Source organism: Stegodyphus dumicola, chromosome 3 (genome assembly GCF_044657685.1).
Source record: "Stegodyphus dumicola isolate Sdum_Otavi_A_Nest chromosome 3, ASM4465768v1".
Lineage (NCBI taxonomy): Eukaryota > Metazoa > Arthropoda > Arachnida > Araneae > Eresidae > Stegodyphus > Stegodyphus dumicola.
The window spans coordinates 13,071,783-13,092,779 of record NC_140770.1 but is presented as its reverse complement, the minus strand read 5'-3'; the positions used below and the strand labels follow the sequence as shown (position 1 = coordinate 13,092,779).

Sequence of the window (20,997 nt, the reverse complement as noted above, 5' to 3'; positions counted from 1 at the left end):
ATATGATTCAAAACAATTTCCTCGTCATTATAAATATCACGAATACGCATACAATAGTTTTCTGGTTGCAATTTTCTAATTTCGACTATGCGCAATGTATGCTTTACGCATGTGCATGTTGAAAGAAATGTTTAATAAAGTAAACAAATAAATAATAAGCTTTTTTTTTTCTTTTTTGTAAATTTTGATACTCTTTAGATCACAATTGCTCTTTATTTCATAATTTACAATTTCATATTTTTAATTGTATAATTTCTGCATGCCATCTTATCAGATTTAAACTGATGATCTATAATCCGGAAAAATCGATAATCCGAAATCGCCGAAGTCCTGACGAGTCTGGATTAAAGACTTTTGACTGTACATGCATTGATGGACCAATCGAAATCAGTACTCCAGTTCACAGTACCAAATATACAAATTCTTCAACTGCACCAGCTATGTTGGTGCCTATCCCATCTGCCATTTCTAGATGAGACAGAAGTACCAAATAACATTAAAAAGCATATACTTCACATATTGCTTTCTTTGGAGACCTTTGGTACTCAAAGATTTATACCCAAAGTTAATTAAAATATAAATAATAAGGTGAATATAAATAAGTCATAAAAAGAAAAGCTTTGACAAATCTTTTAATGTTGATTAATATTTCTTTCCATTTTAAAAAGAACAAAGTCTAATCATTTTATTAAGCATATACTTCACATATTGCTTTCTTTGGAGACCTTTGGTACTCAAAGATTTATACCCAAAGTTAATTAAAATATAAATAATAAGGTGAATATAAATAAGTCATAAAAAGAAAAGCTTTGACAAATCTTTTAATGTTGACTAATATTTCTTTCCCTTTTAAAAAGAACAAAGTCTAATCATTTTATTATTTTGAGCAAGTTTAAATCCTGATGCCCTACCAATTAATTACTAAATATTATGCATTATATCTATAAGTTATAAAAATGTTTGGCAATAAAACTTACCACACAGATAAGCAAAATCCGCAGGCTTTGCATAGGTTAAAATGGCAGCTAATATTTCCTTCCAGCACTTAATATTGCAGTTTTTAACCATAGAAAGCCAATCTGAAGTAACAACTGCAGATATCAACTAGAAAGAAGAAAACAGTGAATCAAATTGATGAGAAAGTTTAATAATATTTTTTTTATTAAATCAACTTTATTATCAAGAGAATATATAATTTTACTTTCTCAGGATTTACATAAAATCTCTCAAATGTAACAAAAACTTAGCAATATTTACTCATAAAATAATTGTTGACCAACTAATCAGGACACAGTAAAGAAGAATGTATTCAAATCTTTGATGATGTTGGTAAGTTATTCAAAAATAAGAAAACTTATTACTTTTTCTATACACACAGTTTAAATTAAAGTACACACACTAAAAATAAGTATATAAACTCCTCTCCCTCCACCCATCCCAAAAAAAAAAGGCACTAATATTGCAACATTTTGTCAAGTCTGCAAAAAATTCAGTGCCACAAGTTCTATTAAAATTACATATATGCAAAAAATCACCATAAGAAACTTCATGCATTGCATAATAGACAAATATTAATATAAACACTTTACAACATTAATATAAACGTTTTATTTATGTAACTAGGTAACTTTTTATACCAACTTGAGACTTAGTTTATTACATGGGGAATAGATTTCAAGGTAGATGAATAAAATGTGTTTACATAAACACTTTATTCAAGGACACTTTCTATAACAATGTTTAATTCATAAACATACTACAGAACTGTGTTTACATACACACTAAATTTTTCTGCAGAATACTTCTACCATGAGGTGGATAGAAAATTACATTTCCCTGGTCATAAAAAATTGATAGATATAGACTTCTGTCTATATCTATCAATTTTAAACACACCTCAAATAAACCATGAAAGAGAAGCAGCAATCTGTGTTAAGAATATATTTTTAGATGGGAAAATATTGATTTCAAGGGCAAAAAAAACCTCTCTTCATCAGTAGCAAAGAAATCTGCAACTGAAAAATAAAGTTACAAACATATTTATACCCCAAAGAAGTCGAGAGAGACGATAGAGTAGCGCCGTCTGTTAGTAGAAATAATAAAGAAAATTGAAAAATTAGGATAATACAGATTTAAAAGTGTTAGGAAGGATTGGATTAAAATCATTAACTAAACACACTAAATTTTTTGTGAATGTGATTTCAGTCCTACCCAATGCTTTTAAACCTCTATTATCCTAATTTTTAAATTTTCGTTATTATTTCTACTCATGGATGGCGCTACTCTCTCAACTTCCTTAAGGTATAAATCTATTTGTAGCTTTGTTTTTTCAGTTGCAGATTTCTTTGCTCCTGATGAAGAGGAACTTTGTTCACCCTCCAAATCGATAGAGTTTCTATGTTAAAAATCTACAGTAACACTAATTGTTGCTTCACTTTTATGATTTGATAGATACATTTCTAGGGAGAAAGAGACGCTTTTTTTCGTGTTGTTCATAATGTTGAATATTAACTGCATGCAAAATATTGCAAACAAGTAAAAAAAATCAGTGCAAACTGATATTTCTGTTTTTCATAAAAGTGCTGTTTTTCCCAATAAAAAAATTCTGGAAGGTTTCAGATTTAAAATTATGTCCAAAGGGGCTTTTTTTAACATTTTGTCTGTTGCCTTTATTTATTAAACATCACGTTCTTCGCACTTAAACCCTAAAATTCAGTTCAACAGCAATATCGCAAAATAGTTTTAAACTGAGCATAGATTTATGCAAAATTTTCATTATTTAATTTCTTCAAATATAATGGAGGACTCTAACATTTGGTGGCAACAGTTTGAAAAGTGAAACGGACATTTATAGTGAACTAATGCAAAATTGCAAAATGAAAACAACAGTCCTTCAGGGCAAAGCCCCTTTGAAATAAAATATTTTTAACTTTTTATCACAAGTAAAAGAGCAATCTAATAAAGTCCATCTAACTCTCAGTATGCATTTTTTGTTTATTTGTTTAATGGAAAAAAGACTACTGTGTTGCAGGGGGGGCATTTCTAAAACCTATGCTAAAAATGTTGCATTCCCTCAATTTTTATGAAAAATGGCTTAAAAAGCTTGGCGGTGATAAAACGGACATTAATTGCAAAATTTATGTATTAAAACTGAAAGATTGACAGCAATGAATTACAAGAACTTTTAGACCAGGCATGTCAAACTCGCGGCCCATGAGCCGAGCCATATTGGTTCTCAACACACTTTCAGAAAATATCAAGAAGCAGGCATTATAAAAACATAACAAAGAACCTGTTTTGTACGAATGTATGCCAAAAAAGCTTCAACATTTGAAAACTGAATCTGAAGAAAGGTGTTGAATATCCTATTTATAGAAGATGAGCTCACTGTTTTCTGCCTTTTATTCAAGTGACAGTGAGAAATTGTCAGCATATTTACAGATGGAATTACTTGCCTGCATAGTTCCCAGATAACCGGTAATTCGCATCATACATTTCTGAGTCTGGTAGTGCATATCAGCAAGAACAACTTTTATCACTTACAAAAAGGAACGAGTCTTTATGGAGAACCAGTCAACACTCATTCATCTGACCTCTGCTTTTAAAATCACTAGTCTGAGTAGCTTGTTTCTAAACATCTGATGAACACCTATCATCTTCCTGTCTGAACACCTAGTATCCTTCCTGTCTGGGCACTTAGCATCTTTTCCTGCAACCAACTTATCATCAAAAATGAAAATGACTTTTTGGTCTTCTTGTGGCCCACACTATTATACACTGATGGTTATTTGGCCTAGTTGAGATAACTGCATTTGACATGCCTGTTCCAAACAAAGAACCAAACCCACACATTAGAGGATTTGGAAAATCAATATGGAATATCTTTTTACAGTTAAATAAATACATTAAAAAGTTCAATGAATTTTTGAAAGCACATATTATTCACGATTCCTCTGTCTGCAAAATCTCAACTTCCATTATCATTCTCATTTACAATAGAACAGCACATATAATTTTAAAATTCCATTACACAATCAGATGCTTTTAATAGCATTTAGAGTTAATAATTAAATCTCACTTTTGATGAATTAGTGCTGACAGATTTAAAATATAATCTTTGGGTTTTCTGTAAAATGTCAGGGCCACCAGCTTGTGCCAAAACTAAAGCATCAGCCCACCTATTATCTTCAATACAAATTTCAACAGCAGATGCAATATTTCCAGTCAACAAGGCTTGGGATATAAGACCATCAACTTCACCTTGAAAGAATAAAAATACCCGATTACATACACAATTCCAAATACTAATAAGGTCACATGACAAATTGAACATTAATAAAAACACATAGTACAAACTTTAAAATACTCATCCACTTGCAATCAATGACAAAAGCAAACATTTAATTTATGATAAGATATAAAGTCATTAGAAATGCATTGCATGTGCAAATTCCTTTATATGACAATATATTTTTTTATTTGTAACAGCAAGATTCTCTTAACATTACTCCAACAAGATCTATTTAAATCCAGATACTATATTATGAGTGAATGTGAACATGCTTTAAAAAAACATATATATTTCAAATGAATTTATTTTGCAGAACATTATACTTTGCTTAAAAGATTTTTTTTTTCATAATTGTAGTTCTTAGTCATTAGTAGAACAGAAAAACATATAGACATCTTCCTAATAATTATTTAAAATCTGATAATTTTATTTTCTGATTTTGCCTTACTGTATTTTTGAATAAGCCAGTACCTATGCATTTTGATTCTGAAATCTAAAATTTAACTAAGTAACACTGATAACCCAAAACATTATGACCCTCCCCATATTTTTCAATGCACTGGTCTGGATGACATGTAAGCATGTAATTAAGTGGGAATAATATTTAACTGCAGCTGGAAAAGGTAAGGAATCATTCTTGCACTTACTTTTGGAAGTGATGAGAAAGACTGCTAAGCGAATTTGATAGAGGGCAGGTTGTAATAGCCAGAAGACTCTGAACAAGTATCTCCGAAACTGCACCACTGATAGGCTGTTAATGATCTACTATTGTTAGTATTATGCAAAGTGGATAAATGATGGTGAAATTAGCAGTAGACACCAAAGTGTTGGATGTCCATGCATCATTAAAGAAAAAGGACGTATGAGATTGTCCCGCTTGGTACAGCAAAACTGGTACCAGGCAATGGCTCAGCTGACAGCCCAATACAATGCAGGTCTGAGTGCAAGTGTTTCAGAACACACAGTTCAACAGTCACTGTTGGATATGGGACTGCACAGCAGATGTCCCACTCATGTGCTTCTGCTGACCAAGCGTCATTGTCAATCACGCCTCCAGTGGGCTCGGGAACATAGAGACTGCACCATGGATAAGTGGAAGACAGTTGCCTGGTTCAGTGAATCACAATTTCTCATTCATCACATTGATGGTTGTGTCATATTATTTTCTAGCTGAACAATTGCTCCTACCCTATACAGCAGGTCATACACAGGCTGGTGGTGGCAGTATTATGCTTTGCGGAATGTTTTCATGGGCAGCTCTGAGATCCTTAGTTGTGGTAGAATAGACCATGAAAGCTGAAGACTATCTGAACATAACTGTGGATCAATTGGACCTTTAGATGGCATCTGTCTTCCCAACTGAAAATGATTTGTTTTGGTTTAGGTGATTATGGCAAAGCCTCAAGGGCTATCTGCCTAAGGAAAGGGATATACCTTTGTGAAGGACTTTCTAAGGGAAACTGGTTCGTATACAGGTTTCACATGGGAAAACCATGAAAATGCTCATGTAACCGACTCATTCCTGGGATTTGAAACTTGGACCGAACTACCAGTGTTCAGTCACTTTACCACTTCGTTGCTGGTGGGCTCCTCAACTGGCAATGGAATCTTCCAGCAGCAAAATGCCCTAACTCACAAGGTTTGAATTGTGTTGAAGTGAATCAAGGAGCATAAGGATGAATTCCAATTACTCTCCTAGCCACCTAACTAGCCAGAACTTAAGCTTGATAGAGCACATCTTGCATGTCATGAAGCAGCAGTTCGGAGCTCAAACACCACCAAGTAGGAATATCTTGACTTTCCGTGACTGCTGCTTAGACATTTGGTACATTGGTACAGTCTCCAGTTATCTACCAAGAACTTGTGGCATCCATGCCAAGGCAAGCTGCATCTGTTTTGCAGGCCAAAGATTGCGCTATGTGTTATTGAGTAGGTGATCATAATGCTTTGGCTCTTCAGTGTATGTATTGGGTCAGTCCATAAATTTGTGCACATTTTTTGGTAAATTTTTAAATATAAAAGACACAATTTAACATTTTAATCAATTATATATTTTCCTTCATTATCTACAATGTCTTGCCATCTTACAGGCAGCTTTTTTATGCCATTGCTGTAGAAAGACTCTGGTTTTGATGCAAAAAAACTTGAAAGTTCATTGTGTACATCCTGTTTAAAATTTAATTTTTTTCCCAATAAAAAATTTTGTAAGGCGCGAAATAAGTGAAAATCACTTGGGGCAATATCTGGGAAGTAAGCAGGATGTGGCAAAAGCTCCCAATTAAATTCACTCATTTTTTTACAGCTCCCAATTAAGCAGCTAATTTTTTTTTTCCAGTTGTTCGAGCCATATGCAGTCTAGCGTTATCATGATGAAACAACACTTCCTTGATATTCACCAATCGTGAGTGTATTTTGATCAATTATGAGTTTAGATGGCAAGTTGTTCACTATAAACTTCTTAATGAATCGTTTGATTTGGTTCTAATCATCAATGCTGCTTTTTCCAACTTTAAATTTTTAAAAGCATTTCTGGGCAGTCCTTACACCATGTACACTATTAATTTTTATTGCTGCAAACCTGGCAGATTCACAACATGAAAATAAAAAATGTAGCACAGCATTATCTATATTCATCTTCTATGGGTACTAAAACGTGTTCGATATTTACGAAAGTTGGTGATGAACTGAATAATATGTTAGTTAAACGATGATAAGTTTCAACAGGTTCAAAATTCTATTGTTTTAATAAATGCGTCATAGTGAATTCCGCGCATACTCTTAATGTGCACGAACTTATGGACTGACCCGATATATATATGAAAACAAAATCTGGAAAGAAAAATTAAACATTTCTTACCTGTGCCTTAAAATAAGATATAATAAACAATTTTTAGTTACTTGTATTTAACAATAAAGGTAAAATAAACATTTTGTTACAGACAGAATTTTAATTAACAAAATTTATTCACATTACAGTTCATTATTACTAAAATAAGGAAGCAAAAATCTTCCCACTAATTTTGGTCCTTGAAAATAAAAATATAAAACACTAAATATTATGCAAATTTCTCATCACCTCTTTTGTAATAGAAGCCTGGAGGTTTGTCAATTTTAAAATTTACCTACAATCATTACATTTACCAATATCATGTAAAACATCTTAATTTCAGATCTTTATGAGTAGATGGCAGTAATTATTGAGATTTACTGATGCAAATTATTAAAAGTTATTTAAAACTAGTTCCATTCAGGGTTATATACATAGATGTTTTACACATTTAATGTTTCAGGATTTGTAGTAGTTAATTCTTTTGTTTTTGATCAACCAAGAATGTCCTTAAGAAGATTTAAGAGTTCTTTATTTTTCATTGAATACATAAAAAATTGCCACCCAGATGGGAAAGTGGTTAGAGAGTCTGATTGCTGTACCAAAGGGCCTGGGTTCAAGTCCCAGAGAAGGCATGGATGTAAATGATCTGTCCCCTCATAGGAAGCAACAGTGGCCAACCTATTAGGTGCTTCATAATAAAGTGACTACCGCTTTTGGTCTTAGTAGTGGGCAATACCTTTAACAACTAGTGTCCTCCATTGGAAATAATAATTAAAAAAAATTAATAAATTAAAAAAATGTTTCCAAAACATAAATCACACTAGATATATAGGTAGCCTTGTACGATTTCTGCCTGTTCCTTACCCTTATGATGCTGAGATTCATAGACATAAAAGAAATAATGGCAAACATGATGAAATGCTGGTAATAATGATTAAATTGATACTCGTTTTCTATAACAATAAATTGGTGAGTGACAAATACACTTAAAAATGAACATAAATGAAATAAAATTTCAGTGCAGTAAACAGTATCATAAAAGAAAAATTTTTATTTATTTTTTTTTTTTTTAAGTTTTAAGCAGATATCTTTTAATATCTTTATACACTAAGTCTAATTTTTAACAAAAAATCAAAAACTCCCATTTAATTAAAAAATATTCAATAAAAGCATGAAGATCACCAAATTTTAGGTCTTGAATTTTGTTAACGCCGTGATGCACATACTTTATTCGAAAGTACGACTCACTCACTCTCATTTTTGCAAGCTTACTTTTTGTTTTCACAGCTTTTTAAATAAAGTTACACACAATATAATTTACTTCACCTTTCATAACATACCTATAATGAAGTTTTTTATCATTATCTGCAAGTTGAGATGTCTCATCAATATGAACACTGACTGAGAAACAAGGCATGAAATTTTAAGGTTTTAAGAATTTAAAAATTTATAATATATGAATATTTTATTTGAATATATTATCATTATACTGGTCAATCAGGTTGCATTTATTGCATCAGGTTGCAAGTCTCTTAAAAGAAATATTTCGCAACTAATTGATGAAAGAGAAACAGAAATAAGAACTGAACATTGAAAACAAATTTGATTTTATGCTGTGTTTGGTTCATTAGTTAGGTTTCATAATCTGTGGCCACCATCTCATAGTAATGCTACATGGCACAAAGGCTAACTGATTTATTTCTCAGTGTAAACACTGGTTTGCAGTGCCACAAAAAACCTTCTATTCCAGCATTTGCCCACACTAGAAAACAAAAATATATATCATGATTCAATCAGTATTATGAACACTGCTGAGAGCCCCCAGGTGGTAACTGATCATTGCACTGCATTAGTTAGTTGTGACTCAAATGTGCGGGCACACTTAGTTGGCCCAAAGATGCAATTTTAAAGTTATCATCAACTCTTTACATAGCAATAACAACTACTTACATAACACGTCAATACACTTAATCCTGAAGAGCTCTCAGTGTAAAACACTAACCAAAATCTCTCCTTGCCAGCCAATCTCACTAAGTAGCTGTATAAAACACAGCAATCTATACAAGTCCAAAAACTGCACATGACCAAAAGTATTTTCATGCCTTAAAAGGCAATGTATCAATCGCTTTCCCAGTATGAATACAGTTGGTTGTTCAATCACCAAAATACATTAGTTATCTCTAAATACTTTCACTCTACCACTATAAGATCTCCAAGTAAAAATATTCAAAAGACTCAATACTTTAATCTCAAAGTAGAATTATTTACAACCTTATCCTAAAAGGCATTTTGGTGTCTTACTTGAAAAATATTATTTTGACACTATATCTGGTATCAAAACTAAGTTTAATGTTAGACTATGCAGATTAATAGCAACTCATTTCAAACTGAAAAAACAAAGGGATAAAACATTGAAACTAAATAAAACTTTAAAAAATATATTCAGGAAAAATGTTTTTTTTTTTTTTTTAAAATAAATAAAAAATATAATATATTTAAACTCTTAAACTAATGTACTTACTGATTTCAGATGTTTCTATCACTGTAAATGAATACAAATGTTAAATAAATGAATGCAAAGCAAAATAAAATTTTACACAAACCCTAAGCAAGATAATAAATAAAAATAAGTAAATAATAAATAAAAACTAAGGTAGAAAGCATGGTATTTTTAATAGGATAAAATAATAGACTTGTAAATGTGGATTTCTTCCAAATACATGCTAACAACTCCACCTTATGACAAACATAATATCCACTCTTGCTTTACTTCTATCAAGCCCCCCCCCCAAAAAAAAAAGAAATATAAACTGTTTATACTTTTTCTGTAAAACATAGAAACGTTCTTTTTAACTATCTGTTCCTCTTCTCCTCCATATGTATAAAATGTAAATCTATCATATTTACAAATATTTAAAAAGCACAATAATTTGTCTCAAACTACTTTACTGTACTTAGTTTGTTTATTCTAACATAAAAATGTAACTCCGAGAATAAGCCTATGCTATTCACAATCATTTTCTCACTTCAGCTTTTTCAACTTTAAACACCAAGTGTCCTACAATAACTGATTTACTCTGCAGTGGTTTAGTAGTTTTTTAAGATGTATTATTCCTCTTTCCAGTGTTTATACAGATGTGAGACAGGACTGCATCATTTTTTTAAAAATTATGGTCAGAGTAGAATGACAGCCAAAAGATACAGTGAGTATGTTATGTAACAATTTATCAATATTAAAACTGAAGAAATTCAAGAGTTCTCAACAGTAACTCCCCGGCTATAAGAATACCCATTAAATGCTGTCAGCTTATCTAGACATTTTTCTAACTTTTTAAATATAAAAGCTGTATTTGTCCTGTTGCAAATGATAGCAACTTTATTTCATTTTAAATTTCATAATATTGAATAATTACTTTTTTTATTCATATTTTTTTCATCACACCGTTACTTTAAGGGTATCACATCTGCAAAATTAATTTTCTAATGAAAAGCAACATTGTATCATTCCCATTTAAATGCTTATAAATTTAAAAAAAAAACTTCAGTTATTAATGGACAAGCTACCTAGTTCCCTTCCATGTCTTCAGATATGTAAATAATTTAAAAATATTTCATTAAATTGCACAGGACATAAGGCAATCATAAATTGCTTACTGTACAATTACTCAAGCATCAACGACTATTTTCTTGGAAAAAGCTCACGCTATAGGGTCCTGTTTAGTTGTACTAACAGTTAACTAATTTTTTAATTCTCTTATTTCCCCTCGCATATCCTCCCCAGGATCCAATTAAATAGGTGAAGGAGAGTATTTGAACTGCTGAAAAGGAAAGGTCAGACAGAGCATGATTTCACAAGCGAAGCACACATTTGCTATTTTGTCCTCCAGCTATTATTCTTAGTAGCGGCTATACATTCTGGCCATCTAATTAGAATATTGGCGGTTTAGGTTTCCAAGTCAGCCTGTTACATTAAATTCAATTTATAGTCTAGCACTACCTCCTGCTAAATTTATTATTAAATTACTGTCAAGTTCTCACTGCAAGTGGGCTGTGTTTTTTGTGTAAGCACGCAAGACTGTGCCTTCTGTTGTACAGTTTTTACCCCCTTTCCTGCTGTGTTCATCTGCATGACTCTGTGAGAAGTTGCCAGGTTTGATATTTAGATTTAGTCACATTGCATGTTACAAAGAAAGCTAAATCTTATAAAGAAAAAAAATCATAATGAAGTTGATATTAAATTTTTAATGAATAGAAAATAAAAATAAAAAAAAAAAATTATACTTACGTTTTCTGAAAAAGAACTCAAGCATCACATATAAAATTTATTAAGAAACATTATATTAAGTTACGAGTACCAATATAGGTAAAAAAAACACATCTCCAGTAGGAGATTTTAACTTAACCAAAGTATCATACTCAAGAATACATAAGCTATAATAAAATTATTTGTTTCATGAAAACACACAGAGATGACTTAAGAGCAAAAATTAAAACTAAGGATGTAAAGGAATTGTTTCCAAGATAAATTTTCTTTTACAATATGGAACGTCCCAAAAATCTTAACTTGCCGCTGTTTGTAACATTTGTTTAAACATAAAAAATAGGTACTGTTAGGCGGCCACAGGCCACGAGAAACAGGTTCCTGGGTCGAAACCCTATCCCAGACAATGAAATATAAGTAGCCTAACATTTAAATAGCATTTCAGAGAATTAAATAAGTCCAAAGTAGTGAGGTGTAAGGGAAAAAAGAGAGGTACTTCACTGCATTAGCTCAGATGCTAATACTGTATTAAATTGGAAAGAATTTGCAAAACTTAAAAGAGCAGCAAATATTGTGCGTGATATTACAACTATACAATTACTATGTACAAAAAACACACATATTTTTGCCACACAATAAATGAGTTTATGTAAATAGTAATTTTATAACATATATTTTGTTGCTCACAAAAAATCTATGACATTGTCAAATTTAATATTTGAAAGCAATTTTACTTGCATCCCACTTACATTTTCATAAACATAGCCATTTATTAAACAACTGAACTATGTTGATAAATGCAATATGTTAAACTTCAGCAAAGGAAGCCTTTTCTCTTTATGAATTTTGTCATGTCAAATAATTTTTTAATGCCATGAGCTTAATATGTATGGGAAGATCTTAATATGTATGAAAATTAACTTTACTTACTTGAATCAGTTTGAATGACTAGAGGTTCTTCATCATCTTTTGCTTGCATCGCAATACTATCAAATGCAGCAGAACTGTCACCAACAAATCCAGCATCTACCTTAAAAGTAATTAAGAATGGGAAATATAATTTCTGAATAAATTACAACAAAACATATCAGCAGCCCATAAAAATAAAGACTGCATAAAGTTAAATTATAAGTTATGCAGTTTTTCCTATAATCAGATTAACAGATATCTTCACAAAAATAAATATTTTGTTACACCATCAATTCCTTATTATAAAATTTGTTCTCATTAAATATAGCAAATGTTTTCCCAAGCCAAAACTGTAATTAATTTGTTTTCTCTTATGCTTAGTATATAATAAGGTTTATGAGTTTGACTAAAAGAGTTGGCTTGTTGGGTTTTTGTTGCAGTGTCATTTTACATATTGAAAATTTAGTTAGGGTTCATAGCCACGTTTTAGTGAAAAAAAATAAGCACTTATAAGCACTTTTCAAGTACATTTTAAGAAAAAAAATAAGCACCTGTCTAATTACAATAAACACAACTGCATAACCTTAAAAATTAGACTTGTAATTTAAAATATAAGAAATGCAGTATTTATTAAGAGAATAAGCATTACCTCAACCATGGAAATAATTACTTTTTTTTAAATTTTAAATAACAGTTCAATTTACAGAACTAGTTCACAATGAGAGAAAAAAAAACTATGCAGAACTAAACTATATTACAAGATATAATGATGAAATTTCAGTTCAAAATAGAGAAAATAAATAATAATAAGGTATATTTATTGTATTCGCTTGGAACCTAATAATAAATACAATTTATTTTTCCACTCATATTGACATTTAAATAATTTAAAAAATTTTCATTGTATATCAGTTTTCCCTTAACAGATATTGCAAGCAAAGTAATTTAAGTAAAAAAGAGGAACATTTCTGAAATCAGAAGACAAAAATTTGCTTCATGCAATTATCCTTTAACAGTGAAAGCTTAACTAACCCACATACTTTGAAATTGGCGAATATTCGGACAGTCGAGCGTAACTTGAAAAAGAGGAGCGGAGGGATAGACTGAAGTCGCTCTTTAGATTTTTCCGCGAAATAAATGCTTTTGACATTTCAATATGTGTATCATATAAAAATAAACTAATGGAACTGAAAAACATTCTGCTTAGCAAGCACGGTAAAACTCTTAAGTGTTCATGAACAAATCTCGAACAGAATATCAAAATTAATTATCTCTGCAAAATATTGCAAACGTTATTGCGCAATACGTGCCCCCGTAATTCTTCCCTGTGCGACATTACGCAATCGGAATCAACAGCTGCCGGTATTGGGAGAATAAAGAACTAAATAACTGGGGTGTTTTTAATTCTAATTTTCAACAGACGGCGCTAAATTTCCGGAATAGAATCATTCTTCGCTTGTGTTGGTAGACCGCAAAACTTTTAATCCTATTCAATTCAGATTGGAAAGCGACACACACACACACAAAAAAAAAAAGTCCGTTGCTTGTTTTGCAGCGAACTGCAATGGTTTCAATATACGAGATTTTGCAGAGAAAGGGGAGAACCTCCCAATCTTTGTACTGTATAATGCATTGGCCAAAAAAAAGAAATTATTTTGACTATTCGATTACTTTCCCTTTATTTAAGCCATTTTGAATATTATTCCTTAGAAAGCTAATCTGTGTTAAAACACAACCATTTTTGGAAGTTAATTATACTTCAGCAGTAACTGCAACTATGTTATTATAAAGATTCATACATATGCTCATAATATAAGCATAACGATCATAATAAACACGAATATGAACTGACCAAGCGGAACGAGAATGCAAATTATAAAGATCTTGATAGAAATTCAAACGAGTGTAGTATTTGGGTGGGAGGAAAAGAATGCCGAATGTACCGGAATTTTCTAATGCTTTTGCAATTTTTTGACCAATACAACGACGGGCACCTGTCTGTACTCTTCTTGCACACCAAAGGTTATGTTAATGCAGAGAAAGGGGAAAAAGCTATTTCCGGGAGTATGATTCACCATCTGACATTCCATATTAGGAAGAAATGTTGTTTATTTAGTTTCGGCTTTGATACCGGGAAAAAAAGCGCGTTCATTAAAAAAAAAAAAAAGCACTAAAAGCAAAAAATAAGCACTAAAAACAAAAAAATAAGGGCTTTAAAGAAAAAGTAAGCACCTATAAGGGCCTTTATATTTTATTTTCAAATATAAGGACTTATAAGCACTTATAAGGACCGCTACGAATCCTGAGTTGTATCTTTCAGTTACTGATTTCAGCTTCATTATGAAAATTTGGATTTCATTTTTCATAGGCAGCTATATATTTCAAATATTTTATGAACTCAAAAAAATGTTCCCTTCTAAAACATATTAAAATATAACATGTTAAGTTATATTACATTAAGACAAGCATGGTATTTTATAACTAAGTCAATTTTTGGCATATTGCACTTAAAAGTTCTCCCCCCTCTAGTTAGTTAGCAACCTTAAATTACATTTTGGTTCTTCAATTGAGTAGGTAGTAAATAACTTTTTCTTAAACTAAAAAAAACTTTGCTTAATAAATAAAAAATATGCATATTTCATAATAAAAATGTATGTATATTTCATAATTAAAACGTATGTATATTTCATAATTAAAACGTATGTATATTTCATTTCTTAAATGTCTACTCAAGTTCAAAAATAAAACATTACTTCCACAACAAATATTACTAGCATTTGCAAATTCTCACAATAACTATTACTATAGCATTCTTACTTTAGTCTTCAAATACATTTCTCTCGAAAAATATTTATCACTCATTTCATAATTCTGTTACCATATAAAAATTAAACAGTTTTGCTTTTTAAATGCTCTTTATTACATTTTTTTCTGTTTATAACGAATAAGGATTTCTTCAATCAAGAATAACTTAAAAGAAATTTGTTTTTGTTCTTCATAACTAAAAAATAGAAAATAGCAACCATGCCACAGAAATGATGATTTTAAGCAATCTATCAGTATTTCTCAAAATTTAAAAAATGAAGCGGTGAAGTTGTATGAGTAGTTTCCAAAAAAGTTTTCAAATCATAACCCCTTTCATATTTGAATAACTTTTGAATAATAAATCAGATTAATTATGCCAAAAAACAGTCTAAAGGATCTTCTTATTAGAAGGATATTTTTACAGGGGAATTTCTAAAGAACAGTTGGTTTTATTTATATTATACCTACGGAAAATTATAAAAACACATTTGAAACAGCTCGTATATTGCTCGATTTATGCTAAATAAAGCTTTTCTGTATGGCAAAATATTGGAGGACAATCTGCATTCAAAAGAATAACTTCACAGAAGCTATCAAGTAAAATCATCAAGCAAACAAGCCCATTAATTGCTGATAATTTACGCCAGGGCAAATTATCAGTGTTCTGTGGTTTTACTTTCCTGGACAAAGGTAAATCATTATAACACCAGAATTCTATTTATAGTACAACAGCTACTTTCCATAACTTTGAACAATAATGCCCTCAACAGATCAAATAACAATAAAATAATATATATTACTCTAACATATTACATGTCATAAGTCATCTTTGTAAACACAAAAGGTAAAAATATAGTAACATTTTACATATAAATGAATCTGCCAGCTAATCATTAAAACAGTAAAATAGTATTAAAATTACTTTTATTTACAGAAGATAAAGAATTTCCCCTTCATATCAAGTTGCAAATGATCATTAGCTATACTTCAGAATGAAAAATTAACATACAGCATTAATTAAAAAAATATAGTATTTGGATAATAATAAATTCATTAGTCAATATTAGAAATATACACTAACCAATATCATCAAATTTTAAATCTATATGTATAAAATCTATTTAACAGAATGCAATATTTCCAAGTAAAAATGTTCATTTATATTTCTGCATTTACAGTATTTTTGTATTTAATACTCCACCAATAGAAATAAACATAATTAAAAACAGAATAAAAATTTAAATAAATCGACTGTAAAAAATAATTAAATTAATTCACTTACTGTGCTTAAATTTGACATCTGTTCATTTAATTCTGGGCTATCCAACAATAAACTTTTACCTTTCAAAGCAGTGCTGATCTGGAACACATGATGTTATGAAATCGCATTATAAAATTAAATATAAACCAACTCGTAAAATGTACCAAAGAATATTGGGTACTCTTCTGTTATCGGGAACGAAATAAAAAAAGTGTGCAAGTATGCACATGTTAATATATGTACAGATGGTATATGCATGTGTGGATACAAATACACAGTACCTACACATATAGTATATAAAAATAATTATAATTAAAGGGTAATATATACCCTTTAAAATTCTTGTATTTCAAGTTAAATTAAGAAAACTAATAAAGTAGCTGAATTACAATTTGAAGTTTAAATAAATTTCAATTTACAAATTCATAAATTTTATAATTTATTAAAATATAAAATTTATGAATTTGTAACCCATTTTACAGTAATATTAAAAAAATAAATTATATTTAAAAATTTTAAAAATTTAAAAATCTTTAAATTATATTTATTATGTATTGCTGGTAAAGCAATTTTTACATGCCAATTTAACTTTTACTTTTTAATACTCGTAAATTTTTTTTATTAAAATTTTTTTGTAAACTTAAAAATTTTTTAATATTACTTAAAATTTATGAATTTGTAAATTGGAATTTATTTAAACTTCAAATTGTAATTTTTTTACTTTATTAGCTTCCTAAATTTAATTTGAAATATAAGAATTTTAATAGGAGTACTCTCCTTTGTATGTTTAAATTATTGCAGCCTAGGTGCAGGATTCTTAATAATCCTTACTTATATATGATTATTTGTTAATGTTTTCATATATATACATGCATACATGAACACATCCATACATACATACATTTCTGAATATGGTCCCGTTAACAGAGTACCAAATATTGTGATTTAGTATAGGACACCACTTTGATCATATTTAACATCACAAAACAGTACAACAATTAATATATTTACGAAAAGATCAGAGTAAATTTTAGTTATTTAGTTTAACAGTGTGAGAGACAAATACGTATCTCAATAATTTGTTAAAGAAGAAGAGTTTCAAGTAAAAGAAGAATGTACCATTGCAATAGAAAATTCAATGATGTATAATTATTACATAAAAAACTGCTTAATGCATTTCACCAACTAATAATCTAGGAGTTATGCTGTTCATACCACAGCTAAGTACAGTCACGTTGTTCACAGTTCCACCAAACTTGAAGCCTTCTGTGAGTAATACAGAAGCAGTAAATAAAAATTCCAAGTTTGCAGCATATTACCAGCATTTGTCCCTATAGTTCAGACTTTTCTGACTATCCTTAATGGTACATACTTTTAAATATAAGTTAAAAATTTTGCCTATTGCATGGATTTCTAAGTGAAGTCAAAAATAAAGTATAAAAAGTAATAAATATAGCTTATTGCCAATGAAGAACTTCAACTAAACATCTTTGATGAAAGCAATTAAAACATATTTAAAGCTCATGTAATTGGTTTAAGAGAAATGTAAATGGTTTGGTTACGCTAATGTAAAATTATGTAAATTGTTTAAGGGAAAAAAGTTTTATAAAAGTAAATCAAGAGGGCAAAATTACAAACCATCATCTGAGGATTGGCCTTAGCTTTATGAGATGCTTTATTAATTTTGAAGGCATCAAAGTAAGAGATCTCTCTTATCCAAAGTATCAAGATATTCTGCATTGTGGTACACTTGCATTAAAATATATTTAGTCCTTGAACTTGATGCCAATCCAAGGTTGTTTCAGCCCACTTGGAACAACAAAATAATCTGCTTTATTTGCAAATAAATCAAATAAGAATCTGACATTTGAGATGGAGGAAATAATTTTAATACAAGAGAGACAGTTGACTACATCAAATACTCTAGGCATTTGATAGAAGGAGGTAAGCACCTTCATGGAAGATTTTCAAAAGGAAAATGGCATTAAATATTGGGAAAATTATAAGAATCTATACTGCAATAAGTTCATTTGCTAAAATCCAAATCAGTTTGGAACTAATTAACAGCACTCTACAGTTTCGGCTACTTGCTTACTGATGATTCTCAATATCAAGTAAATCAAAACAGAATACCATCAAAGGAAAAGATAAACCAAGAACTAGTTAATTCTAAATAATATCGATAAGAATATTTTAGAGTCAAATGGATATCCTGTAGTTCCTCCTGTAGTTTCAAAGTACTACTATCATTATGTACTTTGAAAAAATTAGCAATTATTATTAGCACAGTTTAAAAAGTTGATTTTAAAGTAAAACCTACAAAAATAAATCTTTTAACATGAAAACAAATTAAAACCAAAACATTAATTTCAGTATTTTATGCAGAAAAACTTAAAAAATCCAAAGAAAAATGATACAAGAAGCTACAATAAATTACTTAAACCCAAATATATATCGGGAGATGTTTATTTCGGCTACATTTGGTTTTTCCAATAAAAAAATTTGACAATTTGTGTACCCAAATCATCAAAATAACTTGACAGTTAAAGGGTTAAAATAAAATGTTCAAATTTCTGGTTCACTAATTTAAAAATTTATTCCTAGTAAAAAAAAAAAAAAAAAAAACTATATGAAACTGACACTGTTGAAAAATTTTAACCATCCAATCAATGAAACGAAAATGGGACTGACCTATTCCAATGAGTCTCTTTTAATGTACGTTAAAACATTTATATTTAAAAGAAAAAGTAGTTTGAAAATTCAGTTATTAAGCTAGAGTTTGAAGTAGTTTAAACAATACAACTGCACATTTAGAAATACCTTATTCTTTGGGGATATTATTTCCTCCCAATATTACACCTTAATTATTTCTATTATTTGATACACATGAACACTGGTTGCTTAATATTTATTAAATAATATATGCATTTCCGGAAAACAAAGCAACAAAACATCTAATAAGCAGACTTACTTCAGCAGTAACTTTTTCATAATCATAACCCAATAGTGACAGCATTTTTGCCCTGGGTGCTGTGTTGAATGTAGCCTGTGGAAACAAAGAAATAACATACATTAATTCAGGCTACAAGCCACCTTTCATAAATGCCTGGATGCAACCAACAAGAAACATGCAGTATAACAGAAATTCAACTTAAAAACTACTTCATGAAGATGACTACTTAATATAACGAATGTATATTCAGCTGACAAAAATTCAGTTAAGAAATCATTTTTTAATATTTTTGTTATCCCTTTATATTTATTCCCTATTATTTCCCCTAATTATAAATGGCAGATTATATTTAATCTTTAAATTTTATAAATGCATTTAATCCAGAGTTGCTGTTTCAATTAAGCAAGAAGCAACTGAATAACTGTTAATCACTAATTTGCACCATGAGGCTAAATTTTCCAAATTATCTGTACAGTCTTATTTAATTCACATCATGGCTCTGTCCCCATTTACAGGACACTCTCAGCCTGTAATTGTAATTTCAGTCTGCAAATATAAATAAAAATCACATTTTCTATATTTAGATATCTTTGAAAGTCTATCAAAAAAAAAAAAAAAAAAAAAAAAAAATTCTACAGAACACTATTACGATGAAAGAACTGACACTTGTTAAAAAATTCTAAATTTTCAATATAATGACATGTACATTTACCAATACCATATTTCATTCTAAAATCAAACTCTTTTCTCGTGCTGCTACTGAAAGAGACAATTACAATAATATATCTTACATACAATTTTAAAAGGTTTTAATATATTCCCATCCCAAAGCAAAATTTGCTTTCTTGTTTTCAAAACACACAGTAATTAACATATAGAATGCAACTGTTTAATAACAACTGGATTTTTTAATCAGTTATTTAATACAACTAATTCTTTTAATTCTCACATGATATGAATTAAATGTAACATTTTTCTTAATTTATTTCTATTTAAGTACAAGGGTCACTAAAATTTTTTAGATACGCAGAGGTTTTTAACGCCTAGGAACATGCCTCGTTGAAAGTAGTCTCCTCCAGCATCAATGTACTTCTGTAGACAAATTTTCCAATGATTAAATGCCTCAAGCCATTTGTTCTTGGAATCGATGAAAAAATGCATTAATAGACTTCAATCTCTTCTTCAGAATGAAAACAACATTCCTTTTTAGATTAAAAAATAGCCAAAAGTCACACAGAGCTAGATTAGGTAAATAGGGTGGATGTTCTATCACTTTGATGTGTTTTTATCTAAGAAACTCAATGGTTGATCTTGCTGAATGAGAAGATGCATTGTCATGTTGAAGGACGAGTCCTCTAATAATTACTGCTTGATGCATTTCTGGAAGACACTTAGTGGTGTACCAATTAGCTGAAACTGTCTTCTGTCCTTGCAGCTTAATGACTGTGGCCAGTCCTGTACTTCTGGGGAGGGGGAGGAAAAAACTAGATGCATTACTTTTTTAATGGCACATTGTCTTTTGGCATAGGATAATCTTACTTTACTTTCTTGATATGTTGGAACATCAAAAAATGGTACATATGTTTCATCACTAGTTATAATTTAAGAATAATGTAAAGGCCCCCATCTTTAAGTAATTTAAGGTTTTCTTTACTGATTCTGACATGCTCCTCTTTTTTGTGATCAG

General features: G+C 30.0%; 1 protein-coding gene across 5 annotated transcripts in view; it reads right to left on the bottom strand.

The window, feature by feature from the left end:
- Positions 1-20,997, bottom strand: part of Sec31 (COPII coat complex component secretory 31) — a 120,899-nt gene that overhangs the window by 40,904 nt on the left and 58,998 nt on the right. For 3 of the 5 annotated variants that reach the window (XM_085812578.1, XM_085812577.1, XM_085812579.1), the window contains exons 12-17: positions 19,329-19,403; positions 16,379-16,456; positions 12,313-12,412; positions 9,643-9,663; positions 4,079-4,260; positions 978-1,104 (exon numbers count right to left, since the gene is read on the bottom strand). In XM_085812578.1, the coding sequence (XP_085668704.1) occupies positions 978-1,104; positions 4,079-4,260; positions 9,643-9,663; positions 12,313-12,412; positions 16,379-16,456; positions 19,329-19,403 (583 nt within the window). The remainder of the gene's footprint in view (positions 1-977; positions 1,105-4,078; positions 4,261-9,642; positions 9,664-12,312; positions 12,413-16,378; positions 16,457-19,328; positions 19,404-20,997) is intronic. The other 2 variants (XM_085812580.1, XM_085812581.1) reach the window with 1 other exon arrangement.